Source organism: Corythoichthys intestinalis, chromosome 6, assembly GCF_030265065.1.
Source record: "Corythoichthys intestinalis isolate RoL2023-P3 chromosome 6, ASM3026506v1, whole genome shotgun sequence".
NCBI lineage: Eukaryota > Metazoa > Chordata > Actinopteri > Syngnathiformes > Syngnathidae > Corythoichthys > Corythoichthys intestinalis.
The window spans coordinates 44933249-44953869 of record NC_080400.1 but is presented as its reverse complement, the minus strand read 5'-3'; the positions used below and the strand labels follow the sequence as shown (position 1 = coordinate 44953869).

The 20621-nt window shown below is 40.0% G+C and overlaps 1 protein-coding gene across 1 annotated transcript; it reads right to left on the bottom strand.

Moving 5' to 3' along the window:
• Window positions 1-999: 999 nt before the first annotated feature.
• On the bottom strand, window positions 1000-20302 carry LOC130917776 (solute carrier family 25 member 36-A). Its single transcript, XM_057839459.1, has 7 exons — window positions 19874-20302; window positions 17859-18023; window positions 11230-11307; window positions 9310-9410; window positions 7799-7865; window positions 3849-4138; window positions 1000-3762 (listed from the first exon to the last, which is right to left on the bottom strand). Exons 1-7 carry the CDS (start codon window positions 19912-19914, stop codon window positions 3569-3571), a joined length of 936 nt encoding a protein of 311 aa, XP_057695442.1. The 5' UTR covers window positions 19915-20302; the 3' UTR covers window positions 1000-3568.
• Between the last annotated feature and the right edge of the window lie 319 nt (window positions 20303-20621).

Below are 20621 nucleotides of genomic sequence, written 5' to 3'. Positions count from 1 at the left end.
ACCAACATTATTACGAAAGCATTTAAACTACTAAGATGACCAATATTTTGTTCTTTTACTGATAAAAGTATTGTGTTTGTATAAAACATACCTTCTGGGATTTTTGCCCAAAAAATTAAAACATTGGTATCATCAGATACAATAAATGGTATTTTACACACGTGTGTGTGTGTGTGTGTTCGGGGTGTGGTTGAATGGAAACCAAACTTACTGACTTGATGCTTGCTTCACTTCAAATACCTTTGAGTTGAAGTTCCAATGAACAAAGCACATTTTATGTGAAAGGCCATGCTTATATGTAATAAATACGTGCTTGGCACCTTTTAATAATTACAACGAACAGTGCATAAACAGTAGTTTTGATAGAATTCTGAAATAGGAATACAGCATCCAGAAATTTAACTTCACACTTACATGTTTATTATGATGACATGCAAACTGTAAGCCTGCCTCAAGGATCTTATTGGTTACACTTTCGAACTTTTAGCAGGGTGCTTGTTTCCAAAACTGACTGACACAGAGTGCTGATAAAGGACACAATGTGGTGTGATATTTATATTAGCTAATGTTTATGCAATGCGCATGTTACTGAAGATGCATAGCTTAGCATGGGGCAAAAGGGGCATTAAAACCCAACTACCAATTAACTCTATAAATCTGCAGAATGAAAGATCATCGTATCATAAGATTCCTGACTAATCAAGGATTAGATGACAAAGTTTGTGACCTTGAGCTTGTAGTTCATCCGAATTTGGGGCCTAGTGGCCCTTGTTACCATGTCTCATCATTTAGAGTAGACAGAGAAGAATGCTGGACAACTGCTACCACCTTCTGGTTAAAAGCCCTATTACAAAACCAAAGCCCCGTCAAAAAATGGATAATGCATACTTTCACTTTTTTGAGTTTATTTGCTTGTTTGACCAAATATGGTATGACACAATGCATAGGCAGAGCCACACCAACGGCAGGCTCAACAACAACAACATGGGGAAAAAGGTCAGCAGGAAAAGGCAACAATTTATTTAAAAAGATAGACCTGCAGTTCCTTAACATAGTGCATTCAGAATTCCTAGTCTTTTACGTTGAAAACATGACAGAATGACATAAGATTTTCATTTAGGCCAGCACACGCTCACATACACATACACACACACACACAATGCAAACATGGGTACAAAACAATAACCATTGGATGAAGAGGATACTGGATGAACAGCAGGCATACATGCTGTATATTATAGCTGAAAAGGATGCATTCCGTACTGATATATTTGCAGTTCACATTAATTTCACTAAACGTAAGAGGCCATTCTAGTCATGGCACTGAGCAATACAGATATTTTCAAATTGTGATTTTCTGACACCTTCAACAGCTTCTGTATTTGAATGGTGGAGCCAACTTTTTTTTAAGATTTAGGTAAAATTAAAATCAGCCTACCTACATTACATCATTTGGTCTGACTGACCAACCTTAAATCCAATTCAGTCGAGCAAAATGAGCATGGTACCCCAATTTACTGGTACTCGAATCATGTGTTGGTGTTAAGTCTCTGTCGGGATGCTTACAACAAGGCTAATCTTATCTTATTCTCTATAGCCCTTCAAAAAGTTTTCGGTTCCCACGCCTAGGTGCCAACAAACATTAAGGCCAAAATATACCAGACGCGTCTGTGATCCGGATCCAGCAAGATATAGCGTCGGAGCCAATCAATTTTCATTCTATCCTATTGTTCAAAATGTACCGGCCGTGTCAGCGCGACGGATTGACTAGAGACCATCTCCGACGTGCCAGAGCCCTCCGGATAGTTTGGGCTATTTTCTATTTTTGTCGGTGACGCATCCGTCAAATTGGGCGGAGCGAGGCCTACAGTCAAGAAGCCAGGTGCTTATTCACGGTTTAAACACCAGCCAACATGGATGATGAACGATTCATTATGGAGGTGGAAAGTCGCAAAGTTTATAAAGGAATCTACATGGAACACCATAGCAGAACCTATGAGGATGGACAGTGAGTTATGCAAGTTATGTAATTTAAAACAGTAAATAGTAGAGAACGGCTTGTTGATGTGGTCGGGGTGTCACAAACCCATTGTAAACGCAAAAAAATTCGGGGAAAAAATGTTCAGTCAAATCAAGTCCACCTCTCTCTGCTTCTCTGTTGAGTACAGACTCTGTGTGTTTGTCGTTTTTAATGCCATATTATCGCGAGCGCTTGCGACGGGACAGAGCTGCAGGACTGCAGTTGTGCGCAGTTGGTATGTTTTGTCCTATTTTTGACATACTGCAGGGCACGCAGTCAACACGGAGCTTGGCGGAATTGTACCGTAGACGCGTCCGGTATAATCTGGCCTTTTACTTATTAAATGAAATGAATAAACCGTTGCTCCAAAATGATGCTGTGTATGCATTTTTAGGCCTACAAACACAGTAACATTACTTTCAAATTAATCAACACAAACTTAACCCTCGAAATCCAGATGATGACTGAAAGGATTGTCCTGAACAATGACCCTGGATTTTCAAGATCAGCTCAAAAAAATTAAGCGATGCTATGGAAACAGATAGGGAAAATGTTTACAGTATTCACAACTGGAGGTAAAATGCTTGCTCCAATAAAGATGCATGGATGGTTTGCATTTGCCTTACCAGTCACACAAATAGAATTCGTGTTTACACAAATTAATATATCAATATTATAATTTGTTAATCTAATTACTCTATTAACAAAACTGGGTGAGTGTTTTACTTCCTTAAACCTTCATATGTACATTTCAGTAGTTATAAAGTAGGCCAGTAATGTGGTTTTGCTTGGAAATTCAAACACACTATTCACAAATATTCTCATTACTGTGATCTTAACCTCAAGAATTAAAAAACCTTGACACTTGGTCGTTTCGTGTAGGGGTGCGAGAAGTCTAAATGCATGAAAGGCAAAGGTGTTGGATAGTTGTAAACCTTTGGTCAACTACTGTAGATTCACGATGAGTTTCATCAAATACCATAATCCCCACAATGTGTGCAACTACATTATTTGACATTGTGACCAATTCTGTCAAACAGATTCACATTCCCCTACAAGCATATGACACGCATTTCAAATCAACATCTTGTTTTTACAAGAGGCACATTTCTCACCATCTACAATTTCATTTTGAATTCCACTAGCATCAGTCATTTTCACTTTGCATCACTTTGAATTTGACAGCACGTATAACGAATTGAAGTTCCAGATTTAAAATGCAAGTGTGTGTTAGTTAAGTGCATCTACAATTTTCAGAAATACAGTAGTATTTTGGGAGTAGTATCAACAGCAATAAATGAGGGAAGGCTTATTTGTCCTGCTCCAACCTAAATCAGAGTGGGTTATCACTCAGTCTTTCCTGTGCCTTTGATGATAAATAAAAACATGGCATTTAAAATTACCGTAATACTCTGTTACAGTTGAGATGCTGCATTTCTCAAATGGTGAGCTTTTGTTATAACTTGTCAGCGTTTTTTTTTTTTTTTTATCTAACCCTGAAAAAGGGCTAGATTACGAGAATGAGTCAGAGTAAAGGAGGCGAAGACATTAACCATTTAGGATGTAGACCACCATCTCGTAGGTGTACATCATGATAACAGTGTTGGGGATCTGTCGTACCAAATGGGTGGTGAGGCCACGGTAGAGAGCGCGAAAGCCCTCTTCTTTGGGAACTTTTGTTAAAGTCTGGAAGAAGGAACGATACTTGGTTCCTTCCTCACGTAGCCGTGTGCGTATCACTTCTGCAAAGTGGAGCACAAAGAAATGTTAACAGGAGACCCAATGGCACGTTAGATGACTATGACATTTTTATTTGAATCACACTCACCATGAGGATAAGCAATGGATGTGGCACATGTCTTGGAAGTGGCGGCAGCAAGCATCATCCCAACAAAGTCTAGGGCATCCTTGGATACCTCCTCTTGTTCGTCCATGTTCTGGGGGGCTTTGGCCTCCATGATACGCCGTTTGATGCTTTCGTAGATCACAAAGTGGATCACAGTCTCTGAGATGCCGGCATAAGATGCTGACATGCCCCTGTAGAAACCTCGAAGGCCATCTGACTGATACACTCTCCGCACGCATTCAAGTGCACTAATCCTGCGCTCCCCTCGGTTTCTGGGGAGAAAAATAAAAAGACAGGAAAAAGTTACAACCAAAAGATTTTTTAATAACAGTCAGGGGAGCAAGAACAGGATAAAACTGTAGCCAGTGATGCAAACAAATAAAAATTGATTCACATCAGACATTCATACCATGATTACCATAAATGAGTAAAACCCAACAGATGTACAGGTAGGGAGTTTCCCTCCAGAATAAATACATTGATAACTACTGTATACTAAATGTGCTACCACAAATGTGGACCTCTGATTGTAATGAACCACAAGAAAAACCTTTAATGGAAGTAATTAATGTTCCAAAATGTAGACAACAGTCAGCATCTACCTCAGCCAAATTCCTTCTCAAGGCTGGTGTAGTCATTTTCAGTGAATAGGTCGAGTACTGCACATGCTATATTTTTCCTCTTCATTTTGAGTTCTGATAAGCGATGATGTACAGTGGGGCGAATAAGTATTTAGTCAACCACTAATTGTGCAAGTTCTCCCACTTGAAAATATTAGAGAGGCCTGTAATTGTCAACATTGGTAAACCTAAACCATGAGAGACAGAATGTGGGAAAAAAAAAAAAAGAAAATCACATTGTTTGGTTTTAAAGAATTTATTTGCAAATCATGGTGGAAAATAGGTATTTGGTCAATACCAAAAGTTCATCTCAATACTTTGTTATGTACCCTTTGTTGGCAATAACGGAGGCCAAACGTTTTCTGTAACTCTTCACAAGTTTTTCACACACTGTTGCTGGTATTTTGGCCCATTCCTCCATGCAGATCTCCTCTAGAGCAGTGATGTTTTGGGGCTGTCGTTGGGCAACACGGACTTTCAACTCCCTCCGCAGATTTTCTATGGGGTTGAGATCTGGAGACTGGCTCGGCCACTCCAGGACCTTGAAATGCTTATTACGAGGCCACTCCTTTGTTGCCCTGGCTGTGTGTTTGGGATCATTGTCATGCTGAAAGACCCAGCCACGTCTCATCTTCAATGCACTTGCTGATGGAAGGAGATTTTCACTCAAAATCTCTCGATACATGGCTCCATTCATTCTTTCCTTTCCACAGATCAGTCTTCCTGGTCCCTTTGCAGAAAAACAGCCCCAAAGCATGATGTTTCCACCCGCATGCTTCACAGTGGGTATGGTGTTCTTCGGATGCAATTCAGTGTTCTTCCTCCTCCAAAGACGAGAACCTGTGTTTCTACCAAAAAGTTATATTTTGGTTTCATCTGACCATAACACATTCTCCCAGTCCTCTTCTGGATCATCCAAATGCTCTCGAGCGAACCGCAGACGGGCCTGGACGTGTACTTTCTTCAGCAGGGGGACACGTCTGGCAGTGCAGGATTTGAGTCCCTGCGGGCGCATTGTGTAACTGATAGTAGCCTTTGTTACTGTGGTCCCAGCTCTCTGTAGGTCATTCACTAGGTCCCACCGTGTGGTTCTGGGATTTTTTCTCACCGTTCTTGTTATCATTTTGACGCCACAGAGTGAGATCTTGCATGGAGTCCCAGATTGAGGGAGATTATCAGTGGTCTTGTATGTCTTCCATTTTCTAATAATTGCTCCCACAATTGATTTCTTTATACCAAGCGTTTTACCTATTGCAGATTCATTCTTCCCAGCCTGGTGCAGGTCTACAATTTTTCCTCTGGTGTCCTTCGACAGCTCTTTGGTCTTGGCCATAGTGGAGTTTGCAGTGTGACTGACTGAGGTTGTGGACAGGTGTCGTTTATACCGATAATGAGTTAAAGTGCATGTGACACGAAAAAGCATGTTTATTTCATAATACACGCGGTATTTTATGCTCCTGAATGATATGGACCACTTGGATGTGTGTGGAAGCGATCGCTATATTTATTTAGTTTTTTGAATCCCGCGCCATGAAAATGAGTGACTTCCGGCTTCGGTCTTGCATTGAGGAGGAGGGCGCTGTGACGTGTACGGGTGAAGGCGTCCTCTTCACGAAACAGCGATGCTGTTGTGTATGAGAACTAAGGATTCAGCTGATTTTGCGGATTAATACGTTTATTTTTCGCATCACGCCAGCCAAACAGCTGCAGAAAAATCTTGCTTTATGAAGGAGAGGCGTGTGCGCCTTTTTGGAGTTTCAAAAGGTTCCCATTCACCGTGGATATATGCCAAAACAAGCCCTACTACTGTGGGACCATTGGACTTACGAGGAAGTGAGTAAACATCTTGTTTTGTATTATGTCAAATACGAATACAGCGATTACAAAGTAAACACTACAAACTTTCTTTAAATAAAGGACTACTTAAGTTTGATCATTCATCAGCATATAAAAAGCTCTCCTCGTGCACATTAGCTGCACGTTAGCTGCACAACAACTGCAGCCGCCCTCCTCCGGGGAACGAACTGTAAATTGCTCTCCGCCGGGCGGTTTGCCGATCCATGCAGACAATCGACAACCCAGTCGTCATGTCATATAATCCGGGCTAGTTATGTGTGATTTTCCGCTTCGAAGACTTTTGAAACATCACTCGGTTCGGGTTAGCATGTCAGCTAGCTGTCACGCCTCTTAGTTTGTTTACATTCTCCGAAGCCGGGGAAGGGAAATGACATATGTCCGATTTAGGTGTCATAAAATATCGTTTGGGAGGTGCTACAGTAAAGGTGAAGTCGACAGTTTTGACTATTATGGAGTAATTTTGCCATGTCGTCCTGAATAAGTGCATTTTTATTATTTCATATTCCATTTAGCAAAAGACTTATTTGTCATGACCATGCCATTTATTTAGCAATTGGGGAAAATACTTGGATAAAAAGAATATCCTGTAAAAATACTGAGGTAAAGAGACAGAAACAATGTCATTCTGCAGCTCTCTTCGTCGCGTTTTCCTCGTTGTGAATAGTTCCCCCCTCGACGGGCTGACTGGTCCTTCTCAAGCCATTTATTTAGCTATTGGGGAAAAATACTTGGATAAAAAGAATATCCTGTAAAAATATTGGAGTGGAGAGACTGAAACAATGACATTTTGTGGCTCTCTTTGTCGCGTTTTCCTCGTTCTGAATAATTCCCCCTCAATGGCTGAATAGTAAAACCGATGAGCCCATTCTCCCGCTGACGTCATCCACCTGTTGGGGACGCTAGAGCCCTATAATGGTAGGCGTGGCTAACCGGCAGATTAAAAGACTAATTCCTCGTCATCTGCACTTTGCTACATTGTTGTATATAGTCGAATCGTCTCAAAATATGATTCTAATTCACATAATAATGCTACTTTTTTTTCTCATGTCATATGCTCTTTAAAACAGGTGCCATTAATACAGGTAACGAGTGGAGCCTTGTTAGAGCTCGTTATACCTCGTTAGAAGAACTTAGACCTCTTTGACAGCCAGAAATCTTTGTTTGTAGGTGACAAAATACTTATTTTCCACTCTAATTTGGAAATAAATTCTTTAAAAATCAAACAATGTGATTTTCTTTTTTTTTTCCACATTCTATCTCTCAGGGTTGAGGTTTACCCATGTTGACAATTACAGGCCTCTCTAATCTTTTCAAGAAGGAGAACTTGCACAATTACGGTTGACTAAATACTTATTTGCCCCACTGCATATATTTTTGTCACAAGCCAACCAAATTTTTTTTTGCGCAACACTAAAAGGTCATTCTAACTGCAACATAATAACGGCGACGCTTTACCTGGCATCCAGTTGTAGACGAGTCTTTATAAGCCATACTGGATTGGTTGCTGTAATTGCTGTAAAACCTACACAAAGGTGGAAATATAATGTTTTAGAAGGACTATAGAATATCAGGATCATATGCAAATGACAACGTGATAACTGTCAGAAAACAACATCTACACTTAACTGTCAAACATTTATGAAAGTTATCAATAGCAAAGGCATAAACCTGACAGAAACTTCACGAAGACTATAGTTTTGTTTGATTTCATTTCATAGGTGAAAATGGATAAGTGTCTGTTAAAATAGTCCTACTGCAATTGAATAGCGGCCAATCAACATGTGCTTGCCCAAATTTAGTTAACCGGGGTTGGAGTTCAGCCCAACCATAATAAATAATACATTTCAAAAAGGACTGATGGAAATCAACCTCTCACCAGTCACTCTATCCCGCTCAGGTCCCACATTGTAGTTTGTTAAAAGGTTTGTCACCTGGGAGAAATTGTGATAAATGCTAACCTAGCTGCAAATAGCTGAGTCATGCTGAGCTAAAAATGGCACTGCAGTGTACCTGTGAAATTCAACTTTACACACACACAAATGACATTCAGGCTTTAGCTCCAGTTGCATGAATGACCCACATTGTAATGTTGTGCCTTCCCAGCTGGATCACAACTGCACATGAGTAGATGTTTCATTGACATATCACAATGAAATGATGTATACTAAGTTTAATTGAAATGTGTGTTTATTCAAAATGCATCATAAACCATGCATTATTACTGGTACCACGTTTCTTGTTATTTCCTCTAGAACATTGAGCGTGTGCTTGCGTATGTCGCTGCTTTTCACATTGGTTTACTTTATACTGTGTATAATGTATATACGCATATATAGGTAGTATTCTCTGTCTTTGTATATGGACATACTGTACACTCAACGTCATTTGCAGTGCATGCTAGTATGTTTTTTTTCTTAGTTTTCTTTTCATATGTTGTGATAGCTATCAAAGTTGTTTAACACCAATACCAATGCAGCTTCATCAAACCAGCTAGTTCACCTCACTCACTCAGGAATCCAGATGAGCACTATTGAATTGAAGAGGCCTTTTGGTTTGGAGGTGAAAAATGTACAAAAAACTCAATTAGACAATTCAACCTTTGAAGATCACAATATCACTAGGTAAGTACTGGTGGCCAATGCTATCACACCAGGTATTGTACATGCACATCAAGATTACCAACCTCACAAACCATATTTATGGTTTTCGGAGGCAAATTGTAGCTATGTGCTTTAAGATAAATACAGTATGCATTACTGTTACACAAGGTACAGGTTGGCAGGTCTGCTTTATTCAGGACTAGTCTTAATCTTGACAAGATTTCTAACTTTACTCACATGGTACCAGTACATTGCAGACGGCATTTCTCCACGTTTCATTTTTGTTTTGCATTCTGGAAACCGTCACACTGTTGAAATATATTGAAAAGTATTACCAAGTGAGGATGAGCGAGCTTGCACATATACCTGCCATTCCAGCCGAGACCATGTGAACAAGTGTGGAGTCTGGTTCCAGTACATTGTTCAATTTCTCTTTGGCTGTGGAATAAGCACCAAAGTAGATTGCTCTGTTGACAGAAGAAAAAGAGTGAGTTCACAGGAATTCACCTGGATGGTAGTTTTATGTCATTATTAGGTGTAACGTGAATTAGGCTAATTTAAGAATGTGCCTCCAAATGCTGCATAATACTGTGTTCGTATACTAGTATAGCATACTGTACTAACGGTTTGCTTAATGATTCTAATGTGACAAACATACCTCTTTAAACTTGCCCACATGTTTACTCATATTCTGTCATCTATTTACAATACATTTAATTTCAGGTGACCCAGGTCCCATCATTGTCTTCATTTACTCAACTAAAACATGCTTTAGTTTTTGACAACCCACATGTGCAGATGCCCACAATCTACTTAAATAAAAATGAAACCCAAGATGCATTTTTGTTTATATATTGTAGTTTATATCTTGTAGTTTAACCAAATATGCAAAGTATTAATTCTGTGTCATTTTCCTAGTTGAAATATGGACCAATATATCATATATTGGCCGACATTGGATCGGCTTTTTAACCCCAAAAATAATATGTGCCTAATGGTTCTATGAACCTCCAGAGATTTTACAAAACATTTATAATAAAAATGATAAAAACAATACATTCATAAAAAGGCACGTCACTAGTATACATGTGAAAACAGTTTTCACCCATCCTTGTTGTCAAGTCAAGGGGAGAAAAAATATTGTAGTCTGGCAAAATTCTGGCTTCTCACAAACGTTTTCATAATTTGGTAATGTCACACTTTACGAGTCGGCACACACTAAAAAGATCCAACCATTTGTATGCGACATATTAAAGTTAATTTTCCAGAATACTATATGTAATTTTTGTAACCACACCATAATAGGAGCATATTGTATTTAACTTAACAAACAGTTGTCAAATTTAGCCAAAAGATCATGACCCTGCAGACTACAGACAACGGTTGAGGAGGTTTGTCTTACAATCTCCATTCTAACACAGTCAAGTTCTTCAATGCTTAAATAATGGAATTATTCATTAAATTGGAGCAGTTACATAAACGCAAAAAATAAATCAATAAATAAATAAGACAAGCTAGACTGTCAAGCTGTTCCCACAAATGGAAAACACCTTGGCAAGCTGTGCAACGTGTATTTAATACTTTCAATATTTGCTAGTGCAGTTACCGCAACCCACTGTGCAGCCATTTGTTGATCTATGCCAAGTAAACACTCTACAAATGCTTAGCAATGAGACCTGCAGGCTTCTGTCATTAGCCACCACTTTGCTCCTACACTAATGATAATAAACGGGCATGGATGAATCTCAGTGATAGCAGTTGTGGTTGCGAAACACTTTCACCAGGATTACACATAACACATTTACTTTTAATGAAACATAAGATGAATATCAAATATATATTCTATGTACTACATATAAAATATTTAGTTATACTTTTTTCTGCTTTGACTGGCGAGCACAAAAAGCTGTGGTTTGCAAATATTAATTTTTTAAAAAGGCGGTGGGGTGGTGTCTCAATTTAAACTGTTCATTTCAAATTCCAGCTAAAGTTTGCTACCATAAAACTATCATAAATTTATGTTGTTTATTGAAAGAAAAAAAAAAAACATTTCTCTGGCTAGGTTAATTCTAACAAACACAAAAATGCCCGGGTCAGCCTAATAAATAGCGTGCGCTGCAAATGATGTCGGGTTTGTGTTCATACAAAGACTGCAAATACCATCAATGGAATGCAATAAAATTCAAGCCCTCTAAATTGTAATGGGATCAAATTGTTTGACGGCCAGGTAACCCCATGGCTAGCTGTGAATGTAAAGTGAAAGATGCTATGTTTTCATAAGCTCACCTGGAAGGTGCCACACCCACCAAATTTGGTCCCAAGCCTCTGAAGAGTGAGCGGGGTCCTTCTTTTTCTAATATTAATCTGAAAATAACAAGGAAAATAAAATGAAATAAGGATGGCCTTTTTAATCAGTACTGTATTAGGTAGTATCAGTTTTGCTTAATATTAAATACAGCCTCAAAATAGTTTTGCCAGATACAGGGGATTTTAAGATTATGTAATGATGGAATGTAAGGGCAGGATTTAGTTTAATTAGTCCACATCCTATACTAGATGGTATTATGTAACAACCAGAGGTGGGTAGTAAAACGTTACATGTACTCCGTTGCATTTACTTGAGTAACTTTTTGAGAAAAATGTACTTGTAAGAGTAGTTTTACTAAGCCATACTTTTTACTTGAGTAGATTTGTGAAGAAAAAAACGCTACTCTTACTCCGCTAATTTGGGCTACACAAGAGTCGTTGCATTTTTCTTCTTTAGTCTACATATTAGATTTTTTTTTTTTGCTAGCTATGCTGTTGCCACGAGTAGCGCTACTAATTTCACCAATGAGACGTCGCAGCAATAATCACATGACTCCATTACATCAATTAGATGCATGCTTGCCGTTCTATGATCACGCCAGCCTGTTCAATCACGTAGTGTCTTTAAAGCACCGTAACAAAGTATTTGAGATAGAGCGCTGCCCTCAACATGAATCGAAAGCGCAGATTTAAAACTCTCTCCCAGTTTTTATTTGGCACCGATTGACCACTGAGAACTGGAGATATGATCCTTTTAATTTCACAATATACCCTACCCACCGACGTCACAAAATCACGTGACCCGCCATCTTGGCCGTCTGTCTGTGGCTATATTACCATTAGTGTCAATGGAACGAGCAAATTAAAATGCATTTTATGGAAGACCCAGTGCTTTCCGACGCCGTAAACTCACTGGATGTTTTACACAAAAGGCGTTATGTGGAAAAGCTTCGTTTTATACAGTCGCCGGATCCATATTTGATGCCTAAATCGCTATTTTTCGACACGTTCTCTTCGCCGTCTCTGCCTGACATCTGCTATCCAGATATCTATCACTACCTAATCCACACAAAGTCGGCATATTCTCACGAAAGTTTAAAAAACTTTAAGAGCTTGGAGGCTTATAAATACTTTGTTGCTGGTTGGGTGAAAGAAGTCCTCGTCCGCGAAAATTCGGCAGGAATCTATCTTGTGCTCGGGAAGGTGAGTTACGACATTTTCAATTCAAAATCTTTTATTCTCGCTAACATCCACTGTCAAGTCTAATTTATTTCATGTCGTTTGTCAATGCAGTTAGGGGTTTTTATGTTTATATGGTTTAGCGATAGTACTAACTACATACATACGTGTATGTTGTCGGCGATTAGCCTCGCAGTGATCTTAATTGTGGTTATTTGTCAGCCCCAAACCCTCTAAGTATATCTTAAATGCATCTTACCTGATATAAAATGACTACTACATAGTCGGTGGTGATTTTTTGGTGCCCAGTTTTGGCGTCGAATAGCAGCCGTCCACATTGCTCTCCTCTCGGGATCTTTCGGAATACGGTAAAACTTTATGTCTTTCCGTCCACCTTCTCTGTTAGTGCAACCAACAGCCACACATGCCTTCACCATTTTGTTTAATCGCCGTTAAGTAGCAGAAAAACGCCGTAAATAGGAGGAATGTATGTAGCCTCAATGGGGAAAAACGATGTGTTGCCGGCCAACATGGTGCGGGGGCGTGGTTTAGGGCTGTGTGTGACGTCACGTGGGTAGGGTCTATAGTAACTCTGAAGGAACTACAGTATTCACTATTCAAACTAGGAAGTATTTTCTCCACTAGAGGGCAGGGTAATCATGCTCTTTGGCCGAATAATGCTCCATTACCATTTTTTTCTCTCTTGTCAGAATTTAATGATTTTTTAAAAAATGTATTTCTTTGGCTTACTGTGGTTATGTAATGGGTCATTGTACAGTATCATAACAACAGTTCATATGGATACGTTTGTGCTGAGGGGGAAAAAAAAACATTGAAAAAAAAAAAATTAAGTTACTCAAATGTTACTTATTACTTGAGTATTCTTTTCACTGGATACTTTTTTACTGGTACTTGAGTACATTTTTTGGATGACTACTTTTACTCTTACTTGAGTAATATTATTTGGAAGTAATGCTACTCTTACTTGAGTAAACTTTTGGCTACTTTACCCACCTCTGGTAACAACTATACAAACTCATACACATTTTCACATCTTTACAGTAGCCAAATATTGCTAACTGTATTATTTAAGGTTTAGTGCATTCTAGGGATGTCACATAATTTTTGCACTCGAGTCAGCCACTGGATTTTGAGAATCTGCCAATACAGAGTCCTGATCCGATACAGATTTTTTTTTTTTTTTTTTGAACAAAGTTCCAATCATATTACAGTACTGTACTGTTTACAGCACTTCGTCCTCCGCTTTTTCTGGGAATGTTGCGGAAAATAAAACGTATATACTTTGTTTCTGTTGGTTCTTCGTATTTCTGGATTATTTTGTCACTTTTTAGCCCTAAAACATATATATATATACAAAAAAATCGTCGTCTCGCCCATCTGGGCGGTATGGTCCTCCTTTCAAGCTCGGGTCCTCTACCAGAGGCCTGGGAGCTTGAGGGTTTTGCGTAGGATCTTAGCTGTCTCTAGGATTGCGCTCTTCTGAAGTGAGACGTCAGACGTTGTTCCTGGCATCTGTTGGAGCAATGCACCCAGCTTGGGGGTTACTGCCCCTAGTGTCCCCATCACTACTGGCACCATTGTTGCCTTCACTACCCACATTTTCTCCAACTCTTCCTTCAACCCTTTATATTTCTCCAGGTTTTTGTGTTCTTTTTTCCTGATGTTGCTATCGCTCAGGATTGCTACATCTATCACTACTGCTTTCTTCTGATGTTCATCCACCACCACTATGTCAGGCTGGTTGGCCATCACCAGTTTGTGTGTCTGGATCTGGAAGTCCCACAGGCTCGGTTGTTCTCGACCACCTTTGGATGTGTTGCCCATCTTGACTCCGGGGTCTCCAGTCCATACTCGTCACAGATGTTCCTGTACACTATGCTTGCTAACTGGTTATGTTGTTCCATGTATGCCTTGCTTGACAGCATCTTACACCTTGCTGTGATGTGCTGGGCTGTCTCAGGGGCCTCTTTGCATAGCCTGCACCTGGGGTCCTTGCTGGTGTGATAGACCCGGGCCTCTATTGATCTTGTGTTTGGGGCCTGTTCTTGTGCTGCCATGATCAGTGCTTCCGTGCTGTCTTTCAGTTCGGCCTTTTCCAGCCGCTGGTATGTTTTTCCCATGTCAACCACCCCCTCAATTTGTCGGTGGTACATACCATGCAGGGGCTTGCCCTTCCATGACAGCTCCTCAGGGTCCTCCTCCTGAATGGGCTTCTGTTGCCTGATGTATTCACCGAGCAGGTCATCACTGGGGTCCATTTTCATGATGTACTCTTGGAGGGATGGAGTTTCCTCCTGGATAGTGGCTCTGATGCTCACTCATCCCCGACCTCCCTCTTTCCGCTTTGTGTAGAGCCTCAGGATGCTGGACTTAGGGTGAAACCCTCCGTGCATTTTAAGGAGCTTTCTTGTCTGTCGGTAGCCTGCATCTCTTCCAGTGGCCAGGATACAATGCCAGCAGAGTATCTGATTACTGGTAGGGCATAGCTGTTAATGGCCTGGATCTTATTCTTGCCATTCAGCTGACTCTTGAGGACCTGCCTCACAGTCTGTAAGTATTTGGTTGTGGCAGCTCTCCTAGTTGCTTCCTCATGGTTCCCCTTTTTGCCTGTGGGATCCCCAGGTATTTGTAGCTGTCCTGCACATCTGTTATGTTGCCTTCAGGTAGTTCAGCCCCTTCAGTTGAGATCACCTTCCCTCTTCTGAATACCATTCGCCCACACTTATCTAGTCCAAATGACATCCCGATGTCCTTATAATCTCATGAGGAGAATCAGGGAGTCGATGTCACGCTTGTTCTTGGCATACAGCTTGATATCATCCATGTAGAGGAGGTGACTGATGGTTCTTCTATTTCGGAACTGGTACCCGAAACCACTCTTGGTGATGATCTGGCTAAGGGGGTTTGGGCCTATGCAGAACAGCAGGGGTGACAGAGCATCTCCTTGGTAGATACCGCATTTGATGCTCCCATGTGCAACTGGCTTTGAGTTGGCTTCTAGAGTAGTCTTCACAGCCTCCTTGAGTTCTGGAGGAAGGTCCTTAGTGTCCTGTTGATGTTATACAGCTTCAAGCATTCCAGTATCCAAGTGTGTGGCTTTCTTATAGTCAATCCAGGCAATGCATAGGTTGGTGATAATCAGCTGATTGGTCTCAGTGATGTTTACGGTGGGGATGTTCAACAGTGCTGTGTTTACATCCTCCAGTAGAGATTCTGATGGTACTTTGTTTGTTGGCCTTGGCAGGCAGGAGGTAGTTGAGTTCCCCCAGGACTTCATGATATTCTCTCTCAGGTCTGCTGCTCTCTCATTCTCTTCCACTGCTCGATGTGATGAAACCACCCCCCACTGGACCTGTCGTTCTAGCTCCCCCTTGCCATAGCATCTTTGTACCTTGGATGAGACACCTCACGCAGGGGTTGCTGCAGTAGTAGCACTCCATTAACACCCTGTTCTCCCTTCTACTCCATCTGTGTCTTGTTCCAGTTGCCCGCTTGACATCAGGTTGTCCTGGTCCCCCAACACCTGACGCGAACCTTGTTAACCCGGGCGACGTTCGAGCCGATATGACAATCATTGATTGTTTCGCTCATTCTGAGGTATCGGCATATATAGGCATATAGCGTGATTCAGTGATATTACCACTGAGCTATCCAGCCGCTACACACGCACACACACTGTACTTTTTTTTTTTTTTTTAAACCCGATCCCTTTCACCCGATTCCGATCCTCCGAAAAATGTCAGAATTGGGACATCCCTAGTATATTCTACAAATAAAATAGTGTCTCTAATACAAGCCAACATCATTTGTGCCAGGGCACAAAAGATCAAACAAAATCACAAGAAGTTGGAAATTTGACTCGTTGGACTGAAAAAGTCTAATATTAGACATGAACGATGGATTAAGCCACACAGTAAATTTATAGAAGACATCCCGATTTATTAAGGACTAAGAGTGTGACAATATCTTGATACAGCGATATATCGCGATATTTTGCAACCCGATGGGTTATCGATATGCTCCCGCCAAGTATCGATACTTTTATTTAACATATTGGCCATACAATGGAGTATGGATGCTGTAAACTGCTCAATGTTTGTTGAGCAATTCCTTGGCGGTCCACTAGGGGCGCTCAGAAGTGGCGGTGAGGGTAAAGTGCGCACAAGTTGTCTAGAGAAGAAGAGGTAGCTCCAAGTGGGTTGAAAAAATAAAAAAGCTCAGTGAGAACGGTGGAGGAAAAAATGAGAAAACTATTGCTACAAATCACACATGGGGACACATTTTAGATTTTACACCAACAAGAAAGGAAGTAAGGAGAACAAGGACTTCGCTGTATGCAAGAATTGTCTAAGAAAAATAAGTTTCACTGGGAGCTGGTGACGTAGTGGACACCGGAGTTTGTGAGCTTCGCTTTCATCACTTGAGGTAAGAAAGTTTTGCAATGTAATTGACTTTTTAATTTACATGTATTATTTTGATGACATTTGATGTTGAATGATATAAAATAAACCAGGACCCTAAACTGGATGAAAATGAATATCGAACAAGCCCACATGAATTTACCGATTTGATATTATTTCAGAACCACTTTCCATCTAGTTTACTACACAAACTGTTATTATTGTCATTTTGATACAATAAGCTATAAAAATGGTTTGAATAGGTTCCAAGATATATAAAGTGATGTGCATGATAATTAATGTAGCCTACATATTAAAAATATGTATTTATTGAATTTTTAATTTCTATACATTCAATTCATATTTTTTTTAATTCAATACTTCCAACACAAAAAAAATCAGGATTTCAACTCAAACACTATGAAGTAGCTAATATTTTTTGTTTTATTTTGTTGTTTTTAAGGTGAGGAAGACTGTGACTGAGCAAGTCTGACATCTTAAATGCTGAAGCAGATGGCGGAAGTGCTCAAACCAAGCAACAAAGGTCATATACAAAGAAAAGACCCACCAATTTTATCATTGCCCCACTCCAAGCTCAACTGCTGACACCTACGGCACTTTTTATTCATTTATTTATTTTTAAAGATTTAAAACTTTAAAGAAATTAAGGGTGCCCTTCATCATGATCTCTCAAAGTGATATCAGTGGTCGTGGTTTGTTTCCTCTATATGTGCAGGGGCACAATTTGCAGTAGATTTATATTTTACAGCAATGTTGCACAGAAAAGGTGTCACTGTTTAATAAATGACTTAAACAGTATTTTTTCTTTTTTTTTTTTTTTTTTTTTAATCGTTTCAACAGTTGTATCGTAGAATGTCATGTATCCAATTTCTGACCACTATATCGATAATCGCTGTATCGTGATATAATCGTTATCGTGAGCCTTGTATCGCGAATCGTATCGTATCGTGAGGTCCCCTGAGGTTCCCACTCCTATTAAGGACGTACTTGAGGCAGTGCAGGAGACCTGGTCGAGACATCCGAGCCACACTGGCTCCATTGACAGTACTCAGTTGAACTTCAGAAACATAGAAACCGATAGATGATGACTGCAGACGTGTTTTCACTACTTCCAGTGGGCAAGTCAGTATGGCTCCTACTGTGCCCCCACATCTGTCGTGAAGTGAAAATGAACAGAAATATGATTATTTAATTTGCATGCCATTTTAAACTGTGTCCCTAAGGGCGTATTCACACCAGGAAAGGCTATAGTTTGCGTTCTTTGGTCTGCACCAAAATAAATTTAGTCCAGACATTTTTCATGCGGTTCCTTTTCACATTGCAATTTGAGCAAGCGACCCAGAATTTGACAACAAACCTACACATGTTCAAAAATTGTTTAATCATTGGACAAATCGATCTGGGAGGGTAAACACAGTGAAATAAGGAAATAAACAATCACAGATCTCCAGAGTACTGCAAATGCGCTCATAATGATTTGTTTTATCCAATTACATGCGTTTTTGGGAAATTTGGAGCATCAGAGGCCTTTGATGCTACATTCCACTCCTCAATGCTCCACGTTAAACCAGACTCAGCAAACATATTGCTAATGACAACATCACATTTCCTTGCTACGAAAGCCTGTAACGTACAAAAATGTATGTTATTTTGGCAGTGGTACGGGGCACGGTGCACGGACCACTAGAGAGTTAACCGAGACCACCTCTCCGGCGAGGTCTCGCTGGTTGGTCCACATCAGAGTTCACTGGTTTGTATTCACACCGGTTTAAAAGGTGCACACCTTTTAAAAGGTGCGCAGCTATAACTTTTTTTTGTTTGGTCCGGACCAAACAGGGCAGGTGTGAATGCGCCCTAAAATTTCAGATGACGCACTCTGCTCCTAGTATAAAAAACTTTGTGTGGAGTCCTGTATTATTTACATTGTAAACATTTTCTTGGTGCACATTTCAACATATTTGTGTTCATTCATAATGTTCATATGTTGAATATTTCAACTGTTATATTATTAACAATTATAATTTGCATGCTTTGATAAAATGGATACAACTTGTGTGACAGTACTGGACTAATTGAAAAATGAGCCCAAAGTGGGGAAAATATGTAAAACTTGTTTTAAATTCATTTTTGTAATGCATTTATTCTATATATTTAATTGGAAGACCCGGGGAATCGTGTTTCATTGAAACTTTGATATTTTATTTTAGCCAGATTGCCCAGCTCTACATAGCAACAATAAAAAATCAGAAAAGAATACAATGAAGCACTGGGTTAGGTCTTACCACAGTAAAAACGTGCGGTTATTTTAGAAGGTCACTTTCAACACTAAAAGCTAAGGTAAGCTTTGTCAACAAAGTTTGTGGAATGGGGTATTTAGTGGATATTATCAACATTAAACGAAAGCCGCAAATTCACACGTTTAAATAAGTATAAAGAGGACATCAAAATATTTTGTTTGTTTTGCATTAGCAATACTGCAAAATACAGCAGATATTAGTGAGCCCCTGAAATAAACCGTGCAACAAAAATGAACATTCAGCGACAACGTTGGATGCATCCTAGTTGTTATAATTATAGGCAGTTTTTAAGAGCTACAAAATTCAGAGTTTGTAAATTTCACTTTTTTAGTGCCTCTGTTGTGCCAGTCTCATTCCAACGCGACGTTGTCTTTTCCTTCTTTTTTAAATTCCCAGCTTTTTTTACGGAACACATTACAATAAAAACACTTCACAAATATAGATGGATCTTTCGCATAATGGGGAAGGGTCTGCGCTCTACCCAATTCACGCAACTCTTGAACCTGACGTTTCATCAAAACATTGAAATGTCATTGAAACTTGGCACGACATCAAGGAGATAAACAGTGCCAAATCATGACCGAGAGAAGCAAGTTGACATACCGAGAACAGAGTATCAAAATACAAGAAAACCACGTCAAACTGTTTGACTAATGTGTGGCGCTAGCTCTCGTTCGAGCTGGTGTGAGAATACTGTATACTCACCCTCCTGCAAACAGATGAACTAGAGTATCTCTTTGACTCATTGTGTCTCATATTCGGGAACCGTCACCGGGCAGTCACGCGGGGACAACTGGAGAGGCGGGCCAGGAAAAGCCCCACTACCAAAAGATACTCAGCACGTCTGGGTGTTGTTGTTGTAGAGGTCAGTGGCTGTGTAAAACGATGGAATGTAATAGCTACCCTGCCTAGCTACCCAGCTAAAATGCAATGCTAGCACTATCTTCCGGTTGAAAAATTGATGTCAAAAGACAGCCCTGCGTAGCTACCTTTACAAATGGTAAAATGCTAATTATGCTATGCCTATATTGCTCATGGTTATTGCTAGGCTCCCGCGCGGGTAGCAAGTTAGCAACCGATGTTCATAGCAAGCTTGCCTGAGACTCGTGGGTGAAGTCCTCTGTTTATGGTTGCGAAACATAAGTACGGAAGCGGTGATTGGTTGAGAGCTTCCCTGGCCCCGCCTTGTCACCTTTTCTTCACGTGAAAATGCTTTCATTTTGTAGGGCAAAGAGCGACTTCCAATGTCAAAGGGTGCACAGTTGCCGTCTCCTGTTTGTATTTTTTTTTTTTTTTTTTTTTAAGTTTGGCTGTAGATTTGTCAAACATACTCCGCAAACATGCACATGTCACAGCCTTGTTCAATGGTCAAAATCGCAATGAAATACCTTGAGTTTCCTTATTTGAGTTAATTGGTTATAAAAAATGTTGCAGAATAATGACACTCGGTCTT

Coding starts and splice junctions, on each gene's coding strand:
- LOC130917776 (XM_057839459.1), bottom strand. CDS start 19,914: ATGAGTCAAAGAGATACTCTAGTTCATCTGTTTGCAGGAGG. Junction 18,024..19,873: donor GTTCATCTGTTTGCAGGAGG/GTGAGTATACAG, acceptor ACTTCACGACAG/ATGTGGGGGCACAGTAGGAG. Junction 4,139..7,798: donor CGTCTACAACTGGATGCCAG/GTAAAGCGTCGC, acceptor TTTTCTCCCCAG/AAACCGAGGGGAGCGCAGGA.